The 24,962-nt window shown below is 34.7% G+C and overlaps 1 protein-coding gene across 3 annotated transcripts in view; it reads left to right on the top strand.

The window, feature by feature from the left end:
• The window catches only part of EXOC6 (exocyst complex component 6), a 221,582-nt gene that overhangs the window by 56,014 nt on the left and 140,606 nt on the right, over window positions 1–24,962 (top strand). For all 3 annotated transcript variants that reach the window (XM_077779797.1, XM_077779805.1, XM_077779789.1), the window contains exons 6-8: window positions 13,131–13,335; window positions 23,187–23,339; window positions 24,695–24,763. In XM_077779797.1, the coding sequence (XP_077635923.1) occupies window positions 13,131–13,335; window positions 23,187–23,339; window positions 24,695–24,763 (427 nt within the window). The remainder of the gene's footprint in view (window positions 1–13,130; window positions 13,336–23,186; window positions 23,340–24,694; window positions 24,764–24,962) is intronic.

The following is a 24,962-nucleotide window of genomic DNA, read 5'->3' as shown; positions in this document are numbered from 1 at the left end:
TTTGAAGTACTTTATTGATTGCCATAGAATCATTAACTATAATAATGTTTGAAATGTTTTAAAGATGAACGATTTTAAAGTAACAGAAAAATCAGAATAAGAATATTCCATATTTCGAATAGGGAAATAGTGATTTCCTCTTAGTTTATTAATAACTGCTTAACTATCACAGTATATTATATACAAATCTAAACTCAAAGATCTGTGTATGTCTTGCTTTATAGTGCTAAACATTAAGTTTTATTGGCCTTTACCAATTGATACTAATTAGGAGAATTAATTTTTTCCTTCTTAATACATGAACCATAAACTATCCTGAAAGTCTTTTATTTTATATATATATATATATAATATATATACATATAACTATATATAGTTAATATATTCTCTTTTTCTATCAAAGTTGTACATCCTCATATTTTAAAAATCCAGATAATAGTTCTGTGTGTCTGTTGCAGAAAAACAGGTATCATTTTCCCTACTTCTATTCATCATTCCTCCTTCTAGGGGTAGAGCCTCTTACCTCTTTAAAGGAATTGTATTGATATTTACATTTATGTCTTTAAATAACTACCTTTTATTGTTTCTTCAACTGTCTTCCAATTTGGGGCATTGTATATTTTTTCAATAATGTAATCTAATATTTAAATTTTTTTTAAATGTTTGTTTATTTTTGAGAGAGAGAGAGACAGAACACGAGCAGGAGAGGGGCAGAGAGGGAGAGGGAGACACAGAACCTGAAGTAGGCTCCAGGCTCTAAGCTGTCAGCACAGGGCTTGATGTGGGCCTTGAACTCATGGACTGTGAGGTCATGACCTGAGCCAAAGTGGGGTATTTAACCAACTGAGCTACCCAGGTGCCCCCATAATCTAATATTTATATTCAAGATTTCCCCATTTCCCCCCCCAGATGTCTTATATCTTCTTTTCGTTCCTGAAACATTGGTTGGCTTATTACTTTTTTGTTCCTCTAATCTGAAACAGTCTTCCTGCTTTTCTTTGTTTTTCATGAAAGGTTCCAGGTCAGTTGTCTTGTAGACTAGGACATTTTGGATTTGTTTATTTTCTCATGATTAGATTCAGGTGAAGTATATTTGGCATGAGTATGACATAAATGATATTGTGTACTGCTCACTCTATGAAGTCAGAAGTGTATACTGTTAGATTGTCTCTAGGTTATGCTAAATTTGATCATTTGGGTAAGAGGATGACTACCAGATCACTTGAAAGATACCTTTCTCTTTGCATTTACTAAGTATCTGTGGGGTAATATTTTGAGTTCTATTTCCTTAACAATCTTTCACCCATTGGTTTTAGGATTCTTGCTTTAATCGGTTATTATATTGGGATTATAAAATAGTGACTTTTCATAATTCTCTCATTCCAAAATGGTGATGTTTATAATTTTATCATTCCTTTGACATGTATTAGGTATCTTTCTTAATATAAAGAACTTTTCTTTTTCTTTTTAACCCTTCTTTTTTATTTCCCTTTACTTTTTTCCCTTCTTTTTCTGATTATCATTATGGACTCAAGGATTTTCTAAAAAGATAAATGTGTTGAGGGGCGCCTGGGTGGCTCAGTTGGTTAAGCCTGTGACTTCAGCTCAGGTCATGATCTCGCTGTTTGTGGGTTCGACCCCTGCAGCAGGCTCTGTGCTGACAGCTAGCTCCGAGCCTGGAGCCTCCTTCAGGTTCTGTATCTCCCCCTCTCTCTGACCCTCCCCTGCTCACACTGTCTGTCTGTCTGTCTCTCTTTCTCTCTCACTCACTCAGAAATAAATAAAACATTAAAAAATTAAAAAATAAATGTGTTGGGACACTTGGTTCGTTTAGTTGGTTGAGTGTCTGACTTTGGCTTAGGTCGTGATCTCAGGGTTTGGGAGTTTGAGTCCTGCATTGTGCACACTGCTGTCAACGCACAGCCCACTTTGGATCCTCTGTCCCCCTCTCTGTCTACCCCTCTCCTACTCATGCTTGCTTGCTCTCTCTCTCAGACATAAATAAACCTTAAAAAAGAAAATGAATGTGTTATAATCTTTTCATTTTTTTTTTAATGCTCAAATTGTCCCACATTTGGCTAGAGGAACCCCTCAGTCCAATTTCTGTGTCCTCATTTGTCTCTTGAGTACTTTCTTATTTATCACACAACATGTTCAAGGCTCCATTTTCTTTTTCTAGACCTAGAATAGCTATTTTCCAACGTACCCTAGTTCCTTTTTTTTAAATGTTTATTTATTTTTGAGAGAGACAGAGTATTTGTGGGGGAAGGGCAGAGAGAGATGGAGACACAGAATCTGAAACAGGCTCCAGGCTCTGAGCTGTCAGCACAGAACCAAATGCAGGGCTCGAACCCACAAACCATGAGTTCATGACCTGAGCTGGTTGAACCCTTAACCTACTGAACCACCCAGGCACCCCTGTCTTTCTGTTTTCTTGATTCTACAACAGATAGTGACATGTAGTCTTCTAGATTGGTCCTCTTATTTTCTTGAAGACCAAGAAAATTTTATTTTTTTGACTCTTTGATTCTGGGATGTTTCTTCATTTTATCTCCTAAAAATAATGCTGATCTTATTTCATTTCTGCTCTCTGATTCCTAATTTCTAAGAACTGTTTTTTTGATCTCCAAATATTTCTTTGTACTTTTTCAAGTTTTTTACTTTTCCTTTTCTTCCTTTCTTCCTCCCTTTCTCCCTCCCTCCCTCCTTCCCTTTCTGTCCTTTCTTTTCTTTTCCTTTCCTTTCCTTTCCTTTTTTCTTTTCTTTTCTCTTTTCTTTCCTTTTCTTTTCAAACCTGTTCTTGATTCATTGCTAACAGTATTTTGTCTTACCTCTGAGATTTTAGATCTTTTATTTTTATATCTTGCATATAGTCTGTTTCCACAAAGTCCCCCCCACCCTGATTTTGTTTATGTGTTTGTTTTTAATCTCTGACTTTGTTTTAGAGGTGTTTCTCAGAGCTGGTAATTCCTTGGTTGACTGCTCATATTTAAGTGCAGTGGACATAGCTGATTGGAAGCTCTGGGTATGTGGGTGGGACTTGTTGATTGTGAATTTCACAGTGAGATTATCTAGCTGGGCTGTTTAGTTGGTGAGCCTTTGATGTTAATATCTGGAGTTCTTTTTTCTGGGGCTGCTCAGATTCCCTTGAGGAGACTTTTCCTGTCTGTTGTCTGGAGGGTAAAGATCTGACTACCAGCATTCTGGGATCTGAGATGGTGAAGAGGGCATTTGGTATATATAAGCCCTGTTAATCCTCTTGTTTTCAGATCAGTACTCTTGCCCTCAACTTTGGGTGGTCTCCCCCTATTCAGAGATTATCCGTTTAGTATTTTGCCAAAATGGGGAAAGACAGTTGCTCAGATGACTAAGTAGGGTTTGCTTCTTAAACAGATTTTCAACCAATATTCCTTACTTCAGCCCTCCTTTCACTCCTTCTTCCATAAGTAGTGGAATTCCTATCAATTCTTGACATTTTTAGAAATCCTAGAGACTATTCTTGGCTTCCCAACTATTGACGTAGAATTTAGTTTTCTCAGATATGCTGAGTTTTTTTTTACCACATGTCCATCAGCTTTCAGCGTTCTAAAATTTTGTTGTTCTCTCTTCTCCTTTTCGTTTAATCTGTGTGGGCTTATGCTTTTTTTTTTAAAAAAAAAATCTTTCCATGTTAAGGAATTTCAAGAAGGAGTCAAGGTAAAAAGCATGTATTCAGGCTGCCATTGCAGCAGATACTTAGGACCCCACTACTGGTGCCCTGCTTTATTTTTGTCAGGATAAATATCCATATGGGGTAACAAACCGTGTAAACAGATGTTATTCCTGGTGATCATTAGAGGTTCCAAATTAGTGACCTACAAAATCAAACTGGTCACAGATATACTTGGTTTGACTTGAAAGTGCAAAAAAAAAAATAAGTTTTTTGTTAGTTACTATCACTTCACATTTGTTAAAAAATATTTGGACTTGTATTCTGATGACTCCCAAAGCTTGGATTTGACATCTCCGATTCTTGTTGAATCTTTTCACATGGATATTCCACTATTTCAAGTTCACTATGTCTGAAACAGCCTTAAAATCTTTGCATATTTTGAGGATTGGTCCCTTTTCTGTCACATTTGTTGTAAAATATTTACTCTGTGGTGCATTTTTTTATTTTTTAAACTTTTTTGCTTAGCATTTTTTTGGACCCAAATACACAAATCTTAAGTCTGTAGCTCCATGAATTTTTTTTAATATAAATTTTTTAAGGTTTATTTATTTTTAAGAAAGAGAGAGTGTGTGTGAGTAGGGCAGGGGCAGAGAGAGAGGGGGACAGAGGATCTGAAGCAGGCTCTGTGCTGACAGCAAAGAGTCCGATGTGGGTATCAAATTCATGAACTGTGAAATCATGACCTGAGTGGAAGACTGATGCTTAACTGACTGAGCCACCCAAGTGCCCCTGTAGTTCCATGAATTTTTAAAAAGCAAATATACATTTATTTATAAACGCCAATATCAAGATTTGAACATTATTTCTACCCCAGAAGCTTTTCTCATACTGTCTTCCAGCCATTACCCCAAACAAGATTTAGAACACTTCCATCACCCTTTTATGACCCTTTCTAATTGATTCATCCTCCCTCCTCCAGAGATAACCACTTACTGATTTCTGTCACTAATGGTTAGTTTAACATTTTCTCAGAACTGATATAAATGGAATAATAGAATATATATTTTCTCTTGTTTAGTACCTTTCACTCCAAATGTTTTGAGATTCATCTGTATTACTGCATATACCAATTGTTTGTTTCTTTTCATTGCTGACTAGTATTCAATTCTTAGAATTTGTTTACCCATTTACCAGTTGGTGGGTATTTGTGTTGTTTTTAGTTTGAAGGTGTTGAATAGGCTGTCACAAAATCAGTGTACAAGTCTTTGTAGGCAGATGTTTACATTTCTCTTTAATACATGTACAAGATTAGAATTGCTAGGTTATAGTGTAGATGTAGGCTACCTTTTATAAGAAACCACTAAATGTTTTTCTAAATGGTTGTACCGTTTTATATTCCCATCATCAATGAAAATTTTAGATACTGCACATACTTGCCAAAATGTAATATTGTAAGTCTGTTCTAGATGAGCCATTTTGGTACATATAAAATGATAACTCAGTGTGGTTTCAATTTCTATTTCTCTGATGACTGATGTTGAGTGCCTTTTAATTTGCTATTCATTTGTGTATTTCTATTGTAAAATGTTTGTTCAAGTCCTTTGCTTGTAATTTTTGGTTTAGAGACATATTAAAAAATTTTTATTGTTTATTTCAGAGAGAGACAGAGACAGAGACAGAGACAGAATGTGAGCAGGGGAGGGGCAGAGAGATAGAGGGAGACACAGAATCTGAAGCAGGCTCCAGGCTTTGAGATCATGACCTGAACCGAAGTTGGATGCTTAACCCACTGAACCACACAGGCACCGCAGGTTTAGAGACATATTGAGCAGAAAGTACAGAATTCCCATATACCTTCCTTTCCCTCACAGTTTCTTGCATGAGTGTAGTACATTTCTTATAATTCAAGAATCAATATTGACATGTTTTTAAGCCTACAATTTATAGTAGGGTTTAGGGTTCACTCTTTTATGTTGTACAGTTTTGTTGATTTTGACAAATGCATAGTGTCACATCTACCGTGACAACATGATACAAATAGCTTCATTGCCTGAAAAATCCCTTGTGCTTCATCTCTTCCCCATCCCTCCCTACCAAATGCCTGCCAATCACTAACCTTTCCATAGTTTTGCCTTTTTTAGAATGTCATATATTTGAGATCATACAATATGTATCATGTTCAGACTGGCTTTGTTCACTTAACAATATGGATTTAAGATTCCTCTATATCTTTTTATGGCTTGTTAGCTTATATCTTTTCATTGGTGGAAAATATTGCATTGCTTGGATATACCATTCACCTATTGCAGGACATCTTGGTTGCTTCTAATTTCTGGCAAACAGTCAACTGGCAATTATGAATAAAGCTGCTGTAAATATTTGTGTGCAGGTGTTTGTGTGGACGTAACTTTTCAGTTCATTTAGATAAATACCTAGGGGTACAGTTGCTAGATCATAGAAAAAGGCTGTATTTAGTTTGTAAGAAACAGCCAAACTGTCTTCCAGAGTGGCTATACTATTTTACATTCTCAGCACTAATGAATGAGAGTTCTGTTCCTCCACACCCTCACTAGGATTTGGTATTGTCAGTGTTTTGGATTTTAGCCATTCTAATACATGTATGGTAATATCTCGTTTTAATTTGCAGTTCTGTATTGGCATGTGATATTGAGCATTTTTTCATATGCTGCTTTGCTGTCTGTATATATTCCTTGCTGTTATCATTTTTTGTCTCACATGTTTTGATAATCTGTTATTAGGCACATACACATTAAGGATTGTTATGTCTTTTTAAAGATTGATCATTTTATCATTATGTATTTCTTCTATCTCACAATTTTCCTTGCTCTGAAGTCTGCTTTATCTGAATCAATATAGCTACTACAATGTTCTTTTGATTAGTGTTAGCCTACTATATCTTTTTCTATCCCTTTACTTTTAATCTCTGTGTTGTATTTAAAGTATTCCTTTTATGCAACATATAGGTGGGTCTTGTGTTTGTTCTCCTCTTAGAATCGTAGAGCTTCTATAAGAAAATGTAGGAGTGTCTCTTCACAATACTGGGGTAAGCAAAGATATTTCTTAGAAGGATCACAAAAAGCTACTATACAAAATTGAAAATTGGACTTCACTTCAAATAAAAACTTTTATTCATCAAAAGATACTTCTAAGAAAATTGGTAGGCAAGCCACAGACTAGGAGAAAACATTAGCAAGATTTTGTGTGTGTGTGTGNCAGGACTCATAACTATAATATATAAAGAGCTTTTACAAATAAATAAAAAAAGAATGAAAATAAGAAACTTACAGTTTCTGGTCTGACATGTAAAGAGCTTTGAAGTAATCATTCCTGTCTTTACAACAAGAAGAAGTTAAACTGAAAATAAAAAATCTTTTTTAGATCCATTGGAAAACTGAGATCATGGGGCAGTCTTCTACCCCCCGAATTGGAGAGATAGGCAAATAGAGACTGTCACAGTTTACTGAGAGCAGCAGCCACTGCTGGAGCTTGGTAGGAACATTTAAAGGTGATTGAGCATGTCCTGGCTTTAGAGATTAAAATTTGGAGGGGCCCGGAAGTCCACTACTCTTTAATGAGTTTTAGCTTCAAGAGCCCTTCCAGAGTCTCACAGTGAAGATCCCAGAAAAATACCAACAGAGAAAGAAAAACGTTACCAGTTTGAAATAAGCCCCGAGTGTTGTATTCTGAGCAAAGGCCAGCTGGCAGAATTTTGATATGAATCCTGTTACTTCAGTAGATGTTAAGCTATTAAGGCTTTTTTATTTCTTCTTGAGTCAGTTTTCATATCTTATGTTTTGTCAAGGACTTTGACTACTTTTATCTGAGTTGTAGATTTTATCCTTTTAATGTAGGATCTGTAGAATAGTTCATCCTTGTCATTTCCAGTGTTAGCAATTTGTATTTTTCCCCTTGATTTATTTGTATGACACAATTTTATGGATGTTTTCTTGTATTATTTCTTTTTTTTTTTTTTGAGAGAGAGAGAGATCGCACACATGCTCAAGTAGGGGAGGGGCAGAGAGAGAGGGAGAATCTTTAGGCTCCATGCCCAGCTTGAGCCCAACTTGGGCGTGGAGCTAGAGCCTGCACAGGCCTTGATTTCATGACTCTGGGATAGTGCCCTAGCCAGATTCAAGGGTTGGACGCTCAACTGACTGAGCTACCCAGGCACCTGTTTTGTGGATATTTTCAAAGATCTAATATTTGAGTTTATTTACTCTTTGATTTCTATTTTTGTTATTATTTCTGTTGTTATACTTGGGGTTTAATTTGTTCTTTTTCTGTCTTCAGAGAGTGGAGATTTAGAACAGTGATTTTATGCCTTTCTTTTTCATTACAAATATTTAAAGTTATACATTTTCCTCTGAGAACTGCTTTATTTGCACTCCACAGCTTTTGAAATGTTGTTTTTACTATCTTTTAATTTAAAATAATTTCTTATTTTCCTTTTTTTAACTTTTGGGTTATTTACAAGTGTATTGTTTACTTTTCAAGTATTTGGAAGATTTTTAGGATTTATTATGATCTTTATTATTAATTTCTAGTTTAATACTATTGGGTGAATGAATATACTCTGTATGGTTTCAGACCTTTGACATTTATTGAGACTTGTTTAGTGACCCAGCATATCATCTGTCTTGGTGAATATTTCATGTGTGCTTAAAGAGACTTTATTTTGCAGTTGTGGCTTTAATGTTCTAGAAATACCAGTTAGTTCATGTTAGTGTTAGAAATACGTTAGGTCATGTAAGTGTTAGAACAGTTCAAATTCTTTTTCCTTAGTGTTTTTTTTTGTTGGCCAGTTCTATCAGGGGTAAGAAAAGGGTGTTAAGTTTTCAGCTATTGTGGTATGTCTATTTTCCCTTTGGTTCTTTAAATTTTCCTTGTGTTTCAAAGCTCTGTTATTAGATGCATTCACATTTATGATTGTTTTATATTCTTACTGTTTGACTCTGTATCATATGAAATGTCCTTCTTTATCTTTGGTAATATTCTGTGTCTTGAATTCAACATTGCCTGGTATTGATGTAGTCATTTTAGTTATTCCAGCATGCTTATACTAGATGTTTCCTGGTGTATCTTTGACATTCTTTTACTTTTAATCTCAGTCTTTAAAGTGTGTTTCTTATCAATAAGATATAGCTGAATCTTACTTTTTTTCATCCAGTGGGAAATCTCTACTTTGTGCATGGAGTTTCAGACCATTTACAATTATTAAATTATTATTATGGTTGACTTTTTAGTTAATCATCATACTGTTTTCTATTTGATTCTTTCCTTCCTTCCTTTTCATGATTGAGGTTTTTTTAGTATATATATTTATCTCTAACTCTATTCACTTACTTGTATATATCTTTGTTTAACCTTTTAGTGGCTACTCTAGAGAGCACAATATGCATGTTTAACTCACCACGGTCACTTTCAAATAATTTTGTTATACTTCATCAAAATATAAGAAACAGTACAATTTTATCTATTCCCACCCTCTATTTGTTTTGTTTTTGTTTTAACATAATTTACTTATTATATACATATATGTTTTATATCATACACATACATATTAACCATAATTAAAATAGATTCTTTAATAAAACTTACCCACTTAACCTTTCTGTTGCTCTTTTTCCTTTTTTGTAGATATAGGCTTCTAACTGGTATAATTGCCTTTAGCATGGTATATTTTGTTTAGTATTTATTATAGGACATATCTATCTGCTGAAGAAAATTTTCTTGCTTTGTGTATCTGGAAGTGTGTTTATTTCACATATATTTCTGAACAGTAGTTTTATCAGATATGGAACTCTAGGTTGTCAGAGGGTCCCCTCCCTCCAACACTGTAAATACTACATTTTCTTAATTTTTAGCTCTCCATTGCTTCTATTCAGAAGTTCAGCTATCATTCTCATTGGTGTTATAAGATTTGTAATTAGATCTTTTTTCCTCTGGCTACTTGTAAGGTTTTACTCCATATGTTTTGTTTTTATAAATTTGACTATGATGTGCTTAGGTGTGATTTTTCTTTACAGTTATGTTGCTTGGGGATTATATAGCTTATTTTGAATCTGTGGGTTGGTACTTTTCATCAATTTTGAAAATTTGGGGACTTCTATCTCTTCAAATATTTCTTCATTATTTTCTCTATTTTGTTAACTCCAGTTATATGTATGTTAGATCTTTTAATGTCCGTAATTTCTAGGAGCTCTCCTTTTTTTTCTGTTTCATATTGGGTAAATTTTTGGACCTATTTTAAACTTTATTGGGACTATTTTTATTGATCTCAGACACTATTCTAAGATCCTATTTTTTTCCTTTGTATATTTCATTTTGCATAATGTCTGTTTAGTTGTCTTCACATTCATGGATCATTTTTTCTTCTGTATCTAGTCTGGTATTAAGCCCATTGAATGAATTCTTCATTCTGATATTTTATTTTCAGATTTTTCATTTAATTCTTTTTTATAACATATGTTTCTCCACTACAATTCCCCATCTCTTCATGCTTATTAACTAGTATTAACTAGTCTTTTTATTAGATTCTATAATATTTATTACAGTTAAAGTTTCATCTGTTAATTACAAGCTCTAGGCCACTTGTATGTATGCTTCCATTGACTTTTTTCTTTTACTCTAGGATCACATTTTTCTACTCATTTACGTTAAAATTTTTTCCTGCATATAGGATATTATATTTAGAATAGTAGAGACTAAAAATAACAACTTCTATGATAGTTCAAACTTTGGTGAATTGGAAATGCTCAGGGGAAGGCAAATAAAGTAAGAACATTGACATAATTTGTACCCTATGGGCTGGAAAACCATTAGAGTATTCACATGTTTTTTTTCCCTATAAGAATGACACCTAATTTTTTTGAAATGTCTCATACTTAGAAAAGCAGACATCTTGGTAGAGGTTTAATATAGGGAGAAATTTATTTTAGTATAATTTATAAAAAATAAAAAATCAGAGACTAAAATGACAATAATGAGGACATCACTACATTATTACAGTTGACTTACAAGTAGGTATTAATCTGTTCTAGAATAATTTTAAAGATAATTTCCATGATATGTTTTTAAATAGGATGTGAGCATATAGATCTGGAATTGTTGTAGATATATGACTAGATGTAATTGGGGCCAAATTGAGGTAATTACTACATGGTAGCATCAGGTGGTGCTCTTTATTTTTTCCCTTTATAGTTTTTGTATTTTTCCAGTGGTTATGGATTACTGTGATAATTTTTTTTAAACAGTATCATATATACCAAAAGAGAAATGGTAATCTATTACGGAAATTTTGCTTGCACTTAGGAAGATAGGGCTTAGGAGATTTGTAGCCAAATTTTAGAAGGGATTCAGGGTCTGATCTCTGGCTTCTGTTCTCTTCCTGAGAATATAACCTTTCTGAGTGGCTTAGCTTGGATTTCTGAGCAAGCAAAGCCGAGGTATAACCTCATATTTTACTTTTTTGGGAGAATAATCCTAGGGAAGCTGAGAAGCAGAGTTAAGGGAAAGGAAAATGAGATGGTACACTTGGGAGACCAATAGGAGGTTGAGTTATTGAGTTAGCCAGTGCTTAATATTGATCAATTTCAAAGGACTTTTGGGAGTTTATATAAATTATTATAAATCAGAACATTTCATCCAGGAGGAAGAAAGGAGAATTTATCTTCTGGCTTCCTTTTCTCATTAGTTAAGGATTTAACCCCCTAGTATTAACTGCATACATTTCTGGGTTGTGCATTTGGGTGCTAGGAAGGCCACAGGGTTCAGTGACACAGGGAAGCTTGAGATGGGAGCTGAGAGGTACAGAAGCATGAAGGAAGGTACAGCTGTCTTATGAAATCAGTTGACTGTGTCTCGGATGTTGCAAAAACTCTTGGTAATAGTTTCATTTAGTCTCCATCACTTATGATTTCAAATACATTGTTGTAAGCATTACCGTGAATTTTCAGAAAGCCTACTTGTTGTAGAGAGAATACTTTTGGAGTATACCTAATTCACATCCAATCAGGAAATAATGGCAGAATCAAACAATACACTTTGACTATTGGCTGGTCTATTGTATATAAAATGTTACTTTACTCAAAAGATACTGTTCATCATTTTACTTCATTTAAATCTGTAATGTCTTAGGTATTATCACAATCATTGTAATGACATCTCTCCCACCTGTTATCACCTGAATGTGTTCATTTCTGATCAAATGTATATTTTGTTTATAACAATTCTAATGATTTTAAATAACCAAGATAAATTTTTAAACTAGTGGTAGATTTTGTGACAATTTGCAAAATATACTCTATCTTTGGGAATATAGCCTAGAGAATCAACAAGTATCTTTAAACAGGATTAAAAAAATTTTTTTAATGTTCACTTATTGTTGGGAGAGAGAGAAAAACAGAGCATGAGTTGGGGAGGGACAGAGAGAACGGAGACACAGAATCTGAAGCAGGCTCCAAGCTGTCAGCACAGCCTGACGCGGGGCTTGAACTCATGAGCCATGATATCATGACCTGAGCCAAACTTGGGATTTCAAACAACTGAGCCACCCAGGCACCCCTACTGTTTTTGTTCTCTAGATAGTGCCTTTCCTCATTTTTATTATTAAATCAGTGGGAAAGTATCAAATATTATTTGATTAATTTAAAAAATCTACCCACTTTTAGTGAATTTTGGTAGTGAATATTATTGTAGGAAGCTGACAGTTTTGTTTTCTCTACCAATTAATTATAATATCTTGGCCAAATTATATACTCTCAGTGTTTCAGTTTCTCATCTATAGAGTATTAATAGTAATATCTGCCATAGACATCTACCTCATAGAAGACTAAAGTATGTATGTGAAAATATACAGCAGTTTCTATGGGGCATAGGCTATATTTTACTAATTACTGCATACCCACTGTGTCATTCAGTATATGTTTGTTGAGCTGAAAATAAGTCACTCTGTGGTTTTTTTACTTGTTTTTTATGATGCCTATTATTATTATGAAGTGCTTTAAATAGTGTAAAATTTAAAAAAATCTCCTTAATATATATTTTACTTTCATTTGGATTAAATCTGTACTTTTTTGATGTTATGGTACATGGATGGGAGAGATATTATGAAAGCACATGTCAAGTAACTAAATATTATAATTAAAAATTTTGGAACTTTTTAAAAGTATATATTTAAGGTACTATGATGACTATGATACTGCTTAATGGTATTACAGATTTAGATGAAATAAGGAAGCTGTATGGTACTGTAAGTCATGAATTTTCAGCCTGCAAACCTGTTCACGTGGTTTATAAATTGTGTTTAGTAAATAGAAATAAATACTAATTTTTCTTATTTTAACTGTGACTATGTCCTTTTTGATTGGAGTGTTTGGACTGATTATTTTGTACAATTGAAAACTTGTAAAATTAATGTAATAACTTTTTATAGAGTTTTCTTTTTAACTTTTCACAGGTATTATTCTGCTCTAAAAACTATGGAACAGTTAGAGAATGTATATTTTCCCCGGGTTAGTCAATACCGGTTTTGTCAGCTAATGATAGAAAATCTTCCTAAACTCCGTGAGGATATTAAAGAAATTTCCATGTCTGATCTCAAAGACTTTTTGGAAAGCATTCGAAAACATTCTGACAAAATAGGTGAAACAGCAATGAAACAGGTGAGAATAAAAAGGAACATTTTAATTTAATGTTATTCAGTGATTTAAGTTATAGAATATATCTAAAGTTTACTTTTTTTAGTTATATAAAATGCTTATTTTTGTTCAGTTTAACCCTTTTCTTATTTTTCTTGAATCTTGCTTGGAGTGGTTTTAATCAGTATTTTATTTTGGTTTGCAGTCATTCCACATTTAAGTAAAGTCAGTCTAACTTGACTCACCAGCCTTTCTCCTGGGAATCTTCCCATACATGTATGTGGTATAATATTAATTTGTGCTACCAGACAAATTTGCTATAAAATTAACTGAACTACAGTCACAGAGGCAAATGGAATTCCTTTTATCCTGTGATTTTAAATTGCTGTCTCTTTAAAAGTATTATTTTTGAATTGACAACTCCTACAGCTCAATAATAAAAAGAAAAAATAGTAGACAAGATTTGGCAGTTAAAAGTTAATGTACCTACCTTTTGATTCAGCAGTTCTAGATAATTCCAATAAGAAATGAAAACATGTCCTTGTGATGTTCACAGTAACTTTGTTTACGATTAGTCCCAAACTGGAAACAGTCCAAACAGGCATCTACAGGGGAATGGATACACAAATTGTGCTGTATAAAAATCTAACAGAGCATTACTTAGCAATAAGAAGGAATGAAATTACTGATATGTACAAAAACAAATAATCTCCCTGGCATTATGCTAAACTACAGAAGCTGGACACAAAAAAGCACAGATTGTGGGATTCTATTTATATTGCGGTTGTAAAGCAGGAGAAATTAAAGTGAAAAAAATCATGGGGCACCTGGGTGGCTCAGTGGGTTAAGTGTCTGACTTCGGCTCAGGTCATGATCTCATGGTTCAGGAGTTCGAACCCCATTGGGCTCTTTGCTGTCAGCATGGAGCCTCCTTCAGATCCCTGTCTTCTCCTCTCTCTCTGCCCCTCCCTCCACTTGCTTGTGCATGGTGTATCTCTCAGAAATAAAGTAAATATTAAAAAAATCAGAGCAGTGGTTGCCTCTGGTTGGGGAGATTGCCTGGGAAGGGACATGAAGGAACTTGCCGGGGAGATAGAAATATTCTGTCTCATGATAAAAGTGCATCCACTTGTCAAAATTGCGCAGTATAAGGTCTATACATTTCAGCATATATAAATCTGACCCCAAAGAAAGTTGTAAAAAATAATTGGTGTGTGTGTGTGTGTGTGTGTGTAGTCAATGGGTAAAGATACATAGATGAAACAAGAATGTATAAATATTAATTGTTGAAGGTAAGTGATGTGTACTTGGCAGTTCATTATATTAATCTGTTTACTTTGTTTATATTTGAAATTTTCAGTAATAAATTTTTTTTATTTTAATTTTTTACTTTTTTTTTACTTTTTTTTTTTTTTTGAGAGACAGAGTGAGACAGAGCATGAACTGGGAGGGCCAGAGAGAGAAGGAGACACAGAATCCAAAACAGGCTTCAGGCTCTGAGCTAGCTGCCAGCACAGAGCCTGACGCAGGGCTCTAACTCACAAACCGTGAGATCATGACCTGAGCCGAAGTTGGATGCTCAACCGACTGAGCCACTCAGGCGCCCCAGTAATAAAAAGTTTAAAGTGATTATAATGTAAAATTTCTTAGTTAAAACTCCTAGTAATCATAGTGTCATAAAAATAAAACTTGTTCCTAATGTTTTTCTCAAGTATTAGAAACTACTTTAGAGAAGCTTGAGGTGGGGCAGGGCGAGGCAGAGGGATGTGGTCTGGGAGGACCTGAGCTGAGAGCCAGAGTGTGCACCGCACGTGCGACCTTTTCCTGCTCCTGCCAGAGCTTCCAGAGAGGCTTTTTGTTTTGTTTCATTGTTTTTTAAAAGTTAATTCATTTTTGAGAGAAAGAAAGAGAGAGACCATGCACATGCAGGAGTGGAGGAGGGGCAAACGGAGATGGGGACAGAGGATCTGAGCTGGGTTCTTTGCTGACAGCAGAGAGCTTGGTCCGGGGCTCTAACTCAGGAACTGTGAGATCTGACCTGCGCCAAAGGCAGACCCTTAACTGACTTAGTCACCCAGGTGCCTCTGTTTTATTTAAAGAAATGTATATGTATCAGAATGTCACAACAAAGGAAATTAAAATTCAGTATATGAACTTTCTCCCTACTTTAAGTTTTTATTTTTTACTTATTTAGTTTTGTTTTGAGAGAGAGTTAGTGTGTGTATGTGGGGAAGGGGCAGATAGAGGGGGAACGAGAGAGAATCCCAAGCAGGCCCCACACCACCAGCTCAGAGCCCAATATGGGGCTCAAACTCATGAACTGCAAGGTCATGACCTAAACCAAAGTCAGATGCTTAACCGACTGAGTCACCCAGGTGCTCTCCTACTTTAGCTTTTCCCAGAATTATCTGTGTATCAGATAGTCTCCATTATATTCCTATTAATTGTTTCAGCTTTGAACAGAGATATTCTGTGTTGATTTGTTTAATAGAATTTAATATGTTTAGTAAATTGTTTACTTTGAGGATGTATAGATTTTAAAAATTCTTTATTAGGATCAATATACTTTAATAATAAATGAAAAACATATAATAATACAAGATTTATACAATAATGCTTTAAAAAATTTTTTTTTCTTTTATAGTTTATTGTCAAGTTGGTTTCCATCTAATACCAGGTGCTCATCCCAACAAGTGCCCTCCTCCATGCCCATCACCCTTTTTCCCCATCCCCCACCCCCTTTTTTCACATTATTTTTAATAGCATCTTTTGTTCAGATAAATACTTGGTTGATAAAATATATATTTATTTTCTGTAAATAAACAGAAGCTACAAAAGATAACCTAAGCCAAAGTTATTTCCTGTCTTTTCTTTGGAAGCTAGGTCTGCAGCCGTTTTCCTTACCATTGGAATGATAGAAATAAGGTTAGTGGTGGGCAGTAGCATAGGAAAAGAAATGGTAAAGTGTTGGCCAGCAGTTTAGAGTTGGAACCTTAGATTAGTAGCCTGGAAAAGATAAAGACTAAGTAGGTGTGAGAGAATAAGATTTGAAGCTAGAGTTTGGAAGAATCCAGAGATTCTGAATCTGGAGACTGTCATCCCAGAGAACTATCATCGGTTAGGAAAGCCCTAGGAAGGGCGCCTGGGTGGCTCGGTCAGTTAAGCATCCAATTTCAGCTCAGGTCATTATCTCATGATTCCTGAGATTGAGCCCTGCATCAGGCTTTCTGCTGTCAGAACAGAGCCTGCTTTGGGTCCTCTGTCCCTTTCTCTCTCTGCCCCACCCCCCCAAAAGGAAACATTAAAAAAATAATGAAAGAAAGCCCTAGGAAGGTGGAACCAAAAGATTGGATATTACCTCACTGTTAAGGTGGAATAAAGTATGGGATTTCATAGCTTTTCTCTGAAGCAATCATCTTTCTCCTCCACTGTTGACATTTCCAGAGATACTAATAAGACTAATGCATTTTATAATAAAATAAGAATCAGGGGAGCCTCTGATTCTTTTCATAGCATCATTCATATTTTCTCAGGATATGAAGTCCTTTTGACTGATTGCCTCTGACCAGTGAGTGTTCTTCTACACTGGAGAGTTCTTCAACATTACGTTCTCAGCATTACAATGTCTTTATTTTTTTTTCTCCTAAGTCTGGGTAAGGAGTTCCATGTATGCAATGGGGAAAAAAAAATACAATCAGTTGATAAGGTATTTTCAGTACAAGGATACCAATGATAGTTTAAAGTTCATGTTCTAGGGGCACGTGGGTAATTCAGTCGGTTGAGTGCCATGATCTCGTGGTTCACGAGTTCAAGCCCCACATCAGGCTCACTACTGTCAGTGCAGAACCTACTTCAGATCCTCTGACTCTCTCTCTGCTCCTCCCCCTCTTGTGCTCCTTCAAAAAAAAACCCCACCAAAAAAAAACCCCATTTAAATTTCATGTTCTATTATATAGTCTAACTAAGTTTTATTATTAAACTTATCTTCTCTGACCTGTTTTTCATAGATCAGTTTTGGATTCTTTCTACTAAGGCAGTCCACCAAGTCATGGGCCCTAGGATTTCAGGTTTATGAGAATCTCCTGCTGAAAGGGAATGGACTCTTCCTAGTTTACTACCATTATTTTCTTGTAAAAAGAATCAAGCTCCTCTGCAACTTAAACAGACCTTTTATCACAGAAACCTTTCTTAATCATGTCTTAATTCCATTATCTTATGTCCCATTTGTGGGATTGTTATATATTTGCTTGAGTAACTGGGGAATGCTTTAGACTTTTCAGGAATATTTATATTCTTTATGTAATTTGTTACTAAATCCTACTAGTAACTATTAATTCTGCTTCTCAATATCTGTGGATTCTGTATCCTCCTTTCTGTATACCTGGACTGTTCTATCAAATTATTCAACTTATCTCTAGTCTTTTTTCCTTTTGCTTATTCTAAAATGTGAGTATGACCACTTTCTTTTCAGTGACTCCCAGTGACCCTTTACCTAAATCTCAATTCTTCAGCATGAAACAAAAGCCTCATCTCCTGATCCTCCTTCTTCCTGTGATATAGCAGTATTGGATTTCTTACAAATTTTTGAATACACAATTTGTTTCCTCTACTTAGAATGCCTCCCATTTTTCCAGATTTCTTTTCTGCTGAATTCCTGCATTTCCCTCACAAAGCTGGCTTAAGCATCACCTAGTCTATGGAATCTGCCTTTTGTTTGTCTCACTCCTGGCAGCAAGAGATGGTCGCTTCCTGTATATATTTCACACTGCATTATAATTGCTTATTTTGTACCCTTAACTAGACAGTTTTTTAAGTGAGACATTATATCCTATTTATTTTTACCTTCTTGGGATCCAGTACCATGCCTAAATTGAGTGGCACAGAAAGTTATTTTTTTGAAGGATCTTAGAGTTGAGTTTTAGCTTCTCCAGGGAGAATTTTTTATTTTTTTAATTTATTTTAATTTTTAAGTTTTTAAGAGAGAGAGAAAGCGAGGGAGGGGTAGAGAAAGAGGGAGAGAGAATCTTAAGCAGGCTCCATGCTCAGTGCAGAGCTCCATGTGGGGCTCCATCTCACCACTGTGAGATCATGATCTGAGCCGAAATAGAGTTAGACATTTAATTGACTGAGTCACCCAAGCATCCCTAGAGAGGATTTTTAAAGTGAAAACAGACTTGTACTTGTAGTTTTTTTCCCTTCTTTCTAATGTGAGAGATGAGTCCACTATGAGTAGACTGATTAATTAACAGCAGTGGAAAACGGGGCTAAATCGTCAAATAAGTTTTGGAAATCTGAGTCAAATTTAAGTGTATGTATTCAGTTATGAACTGTAAATCTCTTAGAAAAGGGATATAGCATATAATGTTTATTTAACTTAAATTTGAGTATAGAACCTTTTCTCAAGAAATACTTGTTGATAAAAAAAAAAAAAAAGAAATACTTGTTGATACTGCTGGTTTTGCATACAACATGGATTGGTAGCAGTGCTTTTACAAAATGATTTGTACTCTGACAACAAAACAGTTAACAAAGTTAGTTTGGACAGCTTGATACTATATAGTTCCTTCTGTGAGGCTGATTAGTGGATATTTCATAGAGTTGGGATTTTGGCCAAAGAGTGAACCACTCCCTCCCACCAACAGACACACATGCCAACTCAGGAAGTAAATGGTCCCATGTAACTTTAGGGCTTCAGAAAATTAAACTTTTGTTTTCACTAGCAATAATCAATTGAAGGTAAGGCAGCATATTTTATGTATATTCATGAATGTATATCCTTTTAGTTTTTCTGGTATTTTAGGTTTTGTGTGGCTGGTTTTTCACTTAAGAATTAGTAGGAATTCTTTTGTAAACGGTCATTAAAATAGTTGAATCACTATTTAACTTGACTCATTGAAATGAAGAGTAACTTACTTTTTGGTAGTTCATATAAAGTTAACTCTAAGATGGGAAACAGAGTGTTGAAAATGGAAGTATTAGACATGGACTTTAAAGTTGGCATAGTCAAAGAACTATAAGACAAGATTGAGAATTTTGGCAGATCAATTAAAACCATAAAGCAAACCATCTGTAAATTCAAAACAGAAAATACATGAACATATTAAGAACTCAGTGTATAGTTGGCAGAACAGCTTAGACACAGCTGAAGAGAGAATTAATTAACCAAAAGATCGGTCAGAGGAAGATAGCCACATTGAAGCTCAGAGAAATAGGATAGGAAATAAAGAGTTCAAAGACATATGAGATAAGATGGAAAGGTTTAACATCTGTATATTAATAGTCCCAAAAGGAGAAGAAAGAGAGATGGACATAAACAATTTGGATATACTTTGAAGCCATGGATTCAAAAAGTGTTGTGAATTCTAAGCGGGAGAAATACAAAAATCCCTTACTTAGGCATAGAATAGTAAAATGTTAGAAAAGTAAAGAAAAGAAGAAAAACCTTAAAAGCAGCTGGGGGAAAATTTATTATCTTTAAAAGAGCAATAATAATACTAATTCATAGCTGACTTCTCAGTAGAATCAATGGAAGCCAAAGGACAGTGAGCTAATATATCTGAAGTGCTAACAAATCTTATCTGTCAGATAGATTGTTAGAATCGTTTACCCATCAAAAAAAATTGTTTACCCGTCTTTTAGAAATGGAGGTGAAATGGGAGCTCTTGGCTGTCTCAGTTGGTATGATATATGACTGATCTTGGTAGACAATGATCTTGGGGTTATGAATTCGAGCCCCATGTTTTTTTATTTTTTAAGGACTTCCCTTTTTTTTAATAGTTTATTGTCAAGTTGGTTTCCATATAATACCCAGTGCTCATCCCCACGAGTACCCTCCTCCATGCCCATCACCCCCTCACCCCCCTTCCTCCCCCCACCCCATCTGCCTTCAGTTTGTTCTCAGCATTCAAGAGTCTCTCATGGGGGCGCCTGGGTGGCTTAGTCGGTTAAGCGTCCGACTTTCGCTTAGGTCATGATCTCGCGGTTCGTGGGTTCGAGCCCCGCGTCGGGCTCTGTGCTGACTGCCAGCTCAGAGCCTGGAGCCTGTTTCAGTCTGTGACTCCCTCTCTCTCTCTGACCCTCCCCTGCTCACGCTGTCTCTCTCTCTCTCTCCTAGAAATAAATAAAACATTTAAAAAAAAAAAAAGTCTCTCATGGTTTGCCTCCCTTCCTCTCTAACCAGAGCCCCATGTTTACTTAAAAAAAAAAAAAAAAAGAAAGAAACGGAGACAAAATGAAGATACTTTTCAGATAATAACTTAGAGAATTTATTTTGGGTAAAATTGCATATATTGTATTGGCTGTATAAAACAAAAACATAGGATTTACATATTTATAGAATTAACAGTGCAAAACAACCATATATAAGTTAGAAGGGGAATTGATATGGGTTTGAAAATTTATATTAAATTATTCTGCTTCTAGAAGACATACTTTACGTGTAAACATAGAGGTTGAAAGCAAAGGGATGGAAAAGATGCATCATGCAAACATCAATTATAAAACTGATGTATGTGTATTAACATCAAAGCAGGCCTTAAGACATAATTATTAGGAGAAGAAAGAAGAACATTTCGTAGGGATAAAAGATTCAGTTCATCAAGAAAATAATTCTAAATGTATTCCTATAATAGCATAGTCTCAAAATGTATAAAGCAAAAATTGTCAGAATTAAAAGAAATAGACAAATTGATGATCATAATGGAAGATATTAATACACTTCTCTCAGTAAATGCTAGAACAGTAGACAAAATTAATATAGATGTAGTCCTTTCAAATAATATGATTAACTACCCTGACCTAATTGACACATGTAACACTGTATCGCATGATTTCAGAATATATATTTTTTAAAGAACATTTACCAAAATTGATTATATTCTGGTCCATGGAGCAAATGTCAGTAAATGTAAAAGGATTGAAATGATACTGTGTTCTCTGACCATATTGGAATTATTCCAAGAATCAGTAAAAAATAGGTAAGTAGAAAATTTCTGTAGGTTTGGAAATTAAGAATAAAATTCTAAGTAATCCATAGGTCAAAGAAGAAACTCAATTGAAACCAGAAAATATTCTGAATTATAATGAAAGTATGACAATCAAAACTTGCAGGGTACAGCAAAAGTCATGTTTAAAGGAAATTTATAGCCTTAAATTTATGAATTAGGAAAGAAAGGCTGAAATAAGTGACATAAGTATTTATCTCAAGGAGTTAGAGAAACAATAAACAGATTAAATTAAAAGAAAGTAGGATATGACCCAGACAGCACAGTTAACAAAAACAAAACAAGTGGGCTTATACCAAACGAAAAAGTTTCTGCACATGAAAGGAAACAATCAACAGGGTGAAAAGACAATCCAGGGAATGGGAGAAAATAGTTGCAAACTGTAGGTCTGATTAGGGATTACTTTCCACAATATGTAAGGACTGCGTAACAACTCAGTAGCAAAAAAACCTAATCACTTTATTTAAAAATCAGCTAGTGACTTGAATAGACAGTTCTCCAAAGAAGACATACAGATTGCCAGCAGGTATATGAAAAAATGCTCAACATCACTAATCATTAGGAAAATGCAAATCAGAATCACTATGGGATATATCACCTCCTCCCTCTCATGATTGCTGTTATGAAACAAATAAAAGACAACTAATATTGACAATTATGTGGAGAAACCAGAGTCTTGCTTACTGCTGAGGAAATGCAAAACAGTATAGTTGCTATTTCGAGGCGGTTCCTCAAAAAATTACTAATTTTTTTTAATGTTTGTTTTTGAAAGAGAGAACATGAGTGGGGAAGGACAGAGAGAGAGAGAGAGAGAGAGGGAGTCAAAAAGTTAAAAGTAGAACTACAATATGATCCAGCTATCCTGGATAAATATCAATCCAAAAGAACTGAAATCAGAATCTTGAGAGAGATTAGCACTCCTGTGCTTATTACATCATTGTTCACAGTATCCAAGATGTGGAAACAGTACATATGTCCATTGACAGATGAGTGGATTAAGGAAATGTGGCATATACCTATAGTGATATATGGCATACAGTCTTTAAAAGGGAAACTATGAAGTATCTAAAATAGTCAAATTCATAGACTCACAGAGCGAATAGTGGTGGCCAGGAACTGGGGCAAAGGGGAAATGAGTTACTAATCAACAAACATAAAGTGTCATTAGGCAAGGTGAGTAAGTTCTAGAGGTCTGCTGTGCGACCTTCTACCTATTGTCAACAATATATTCGATTATTAATATTAATATTAGTATGTGTTAATGCATATACACTTAAAAATTTGTTAAGAGTAAATCTCATGTTAAGTGTACTTACCAGAGTAGAATAAAATTTAAAAAAATAAAATGGAAATAATCAAGAGTAGAAATCAATATAATAGAAAACAAAATGCATTAGGGAAGATCAACAAAGCCAAAAATTGGTTCCTAGTCTTTTCAAATAATATTGATAAACCTGGCACAACTGTCCAGAAAGAAGAGTGAGAACATAAATCATGAATAAAAAATGAGATATCACTCTAAATCCTACACCCAAACCCATTGAAAAGATGGGAAAATATGAACAAATTCTTGAACTGATTTTGTTTTTTTTTTGTTTGTTTGTTTGTTTTAGATTTTATTTATTTCTAGGAGAGAGACAGCGTGAGCAGGGGAGGGTCAGAGAGAGAGGGAGTCACAGACTGAAACAGGCTCCAGGCTCTGAGCTGGCTGTCAGCACAGAGCCTGACGCGGGGCTCGAACCCACGAACCGCGAGATCATGACCTAAGCGAAAGTCGGACGCTTAACCGACTAAGCCACCCAGGCGCCCCCCTTGAACTGATTTTGACCATAATAAATCTTGTAATAATCTGAATTTTTTTTTCCAAAATAGGCACAACAGCAGAAAACCTTCAGTGTTGCTCTGCAGAAGCAAAATCATATACAACTTGGGAAGAATATGTACTTCAGTGATAGAATTCCGGAAGAAAGGAATGAAGTTGAATTGAAACGTGCATTCGAAGAAGAGGATGAAAATGAAGAGGAGGTGACAGGAGTTCTTTCCTTTTTCCCCCCTTCCCTCCCTCCCTCTTCTCCTTCCCTTTCTTCTTTTTTTTTCATAACTTTTTTCTTTTGAGTTGTAATGTGCATCTTTGTGACTATCAGTATTCCCATGTGCTAAGTGAATTTATATAGATACAGATCAATTTGTAATGAGCTACATTTATAAGCCATACGTAGTTGAACCTAGGTATTCTGCCATAATTAGCAGTAAAATTGTAAATGTAATGATTTTTTTTGTTGTGATCACTCATTTTAATTTATCTGTGGCAAACTTTTAATTTCATGATGGCTGACCTTGCTGTTAGACTTACTCTGGTCTAAAGACTCCCCTCCCCCCCAATTAGTGCTAAGACATGACAAAATGGTTCTAATATGATTAAAGTTTTTTAATTCTTGAAAAAGTTTTGTCTAGAAAACCTGAAATCATTCTTAACTACTCACTTTCTTTCATCCTGTATATCCAAATTTATTCCTAATCTTACTCTCTGCACAAGTCTTCAATTGAGCCTACTTTCTGTCTTTTCCTTTGAATTTTTTTTTGAATTTAGTTAATATCAAAAGGAGCCTGTTGTTTATAAGGTTTGCCTTGTCAGTGAGATTTTAAATTCTTTTTCTAAGGACATAGTCAGGGCATAGTATGAACTTTTAATTAACTGATGAATCATATGAATATGTGCCCATGGTCTTCTCTGAGTTTGGAAAACAACTGAATGTTCAGTATGAATGTTTCTACTATATGCCTGAGGATGAGTGAGACTATATGTATTTATGTGTGTGTATCTCCATGTATGTGTGTAGATACACACATGTATTTGCATATATATGTAAGTGTGTATATAGATACGTGTATATATGAGTATGTATCTGTGTATATATCTATAGATATGTGTGCATATGTAGTGGAATCTGATATTGTACTGAATACAGACAAATAAACTGCCTAAGACAGTTTAATGTCTTCTTTATGTGGAATTAGTGTGTCCTGATTAGTCCCTGGAAATTAAATAAATGTTTTTGAAAATTTTTTTTGTTCTTTCTTAATCAGTATTCAGAGAATCTCTATATTCTCTTCTCCCAGGCATGTTAGTGATATACAGTCTCTGTTCTTTAATCATCTTATAATCTAAAACACTCAACAATGATGAGTAATACATAAAGAATGAACTATTGAATAAAAGCCAAAACAGTTCAAAGGCATTATGTTAATACTGTATGATTTTTTTAGTTGATAAATGTTATAACATGAAGTCTATGAATCTCCTTGTCTGTCTTTAGCTTCCGTTATCCAACAGTAAGCTAGTAGTTTAATAATTTTTAAAATGTGGTTTTATTTCTCAGGTCTTAACTGTTCAGGATCTGGTTGATTTTTCTCCTGTTTACCGATGTTTACACATTTATTCTGTTTTGGTGAGTATCTTCTATATATGTATAGTCTGTGTGTGTGCGCGCGTGTGTGTGTGTGTGTGAGCGCGCGCATACGCACATGTATATGTATATACACATAAATATTTGTATAATAAGAAAGAAATGTACACATCTTAGGCCTGCTTTCCTTGTTTTCTAAATTTTTTTAAATGTTTATTTTTGAGAGGAGGAGAGACAGAGT

This window comes from Crocuta crocuta, unplaced genomic scaffold (genome assembly GCF_008692635.1).
Source record: "Crocuta crocuta isolate KB4526 unplaced genomic scaffold, BGI_CrCroc_1.0 scaffold170, whole genome shotgun sequence".
In the NCBI taxonomy this organism is placed as follows: Eukaryota; Metazoa; Chordata; class Mammalia; order Carnivora; family Hyaenidae; genus Crocuta; species Crocuta crocuta.
This window is presented reverse-complemented; position numbering and strand designations above follow the sequence as displayed.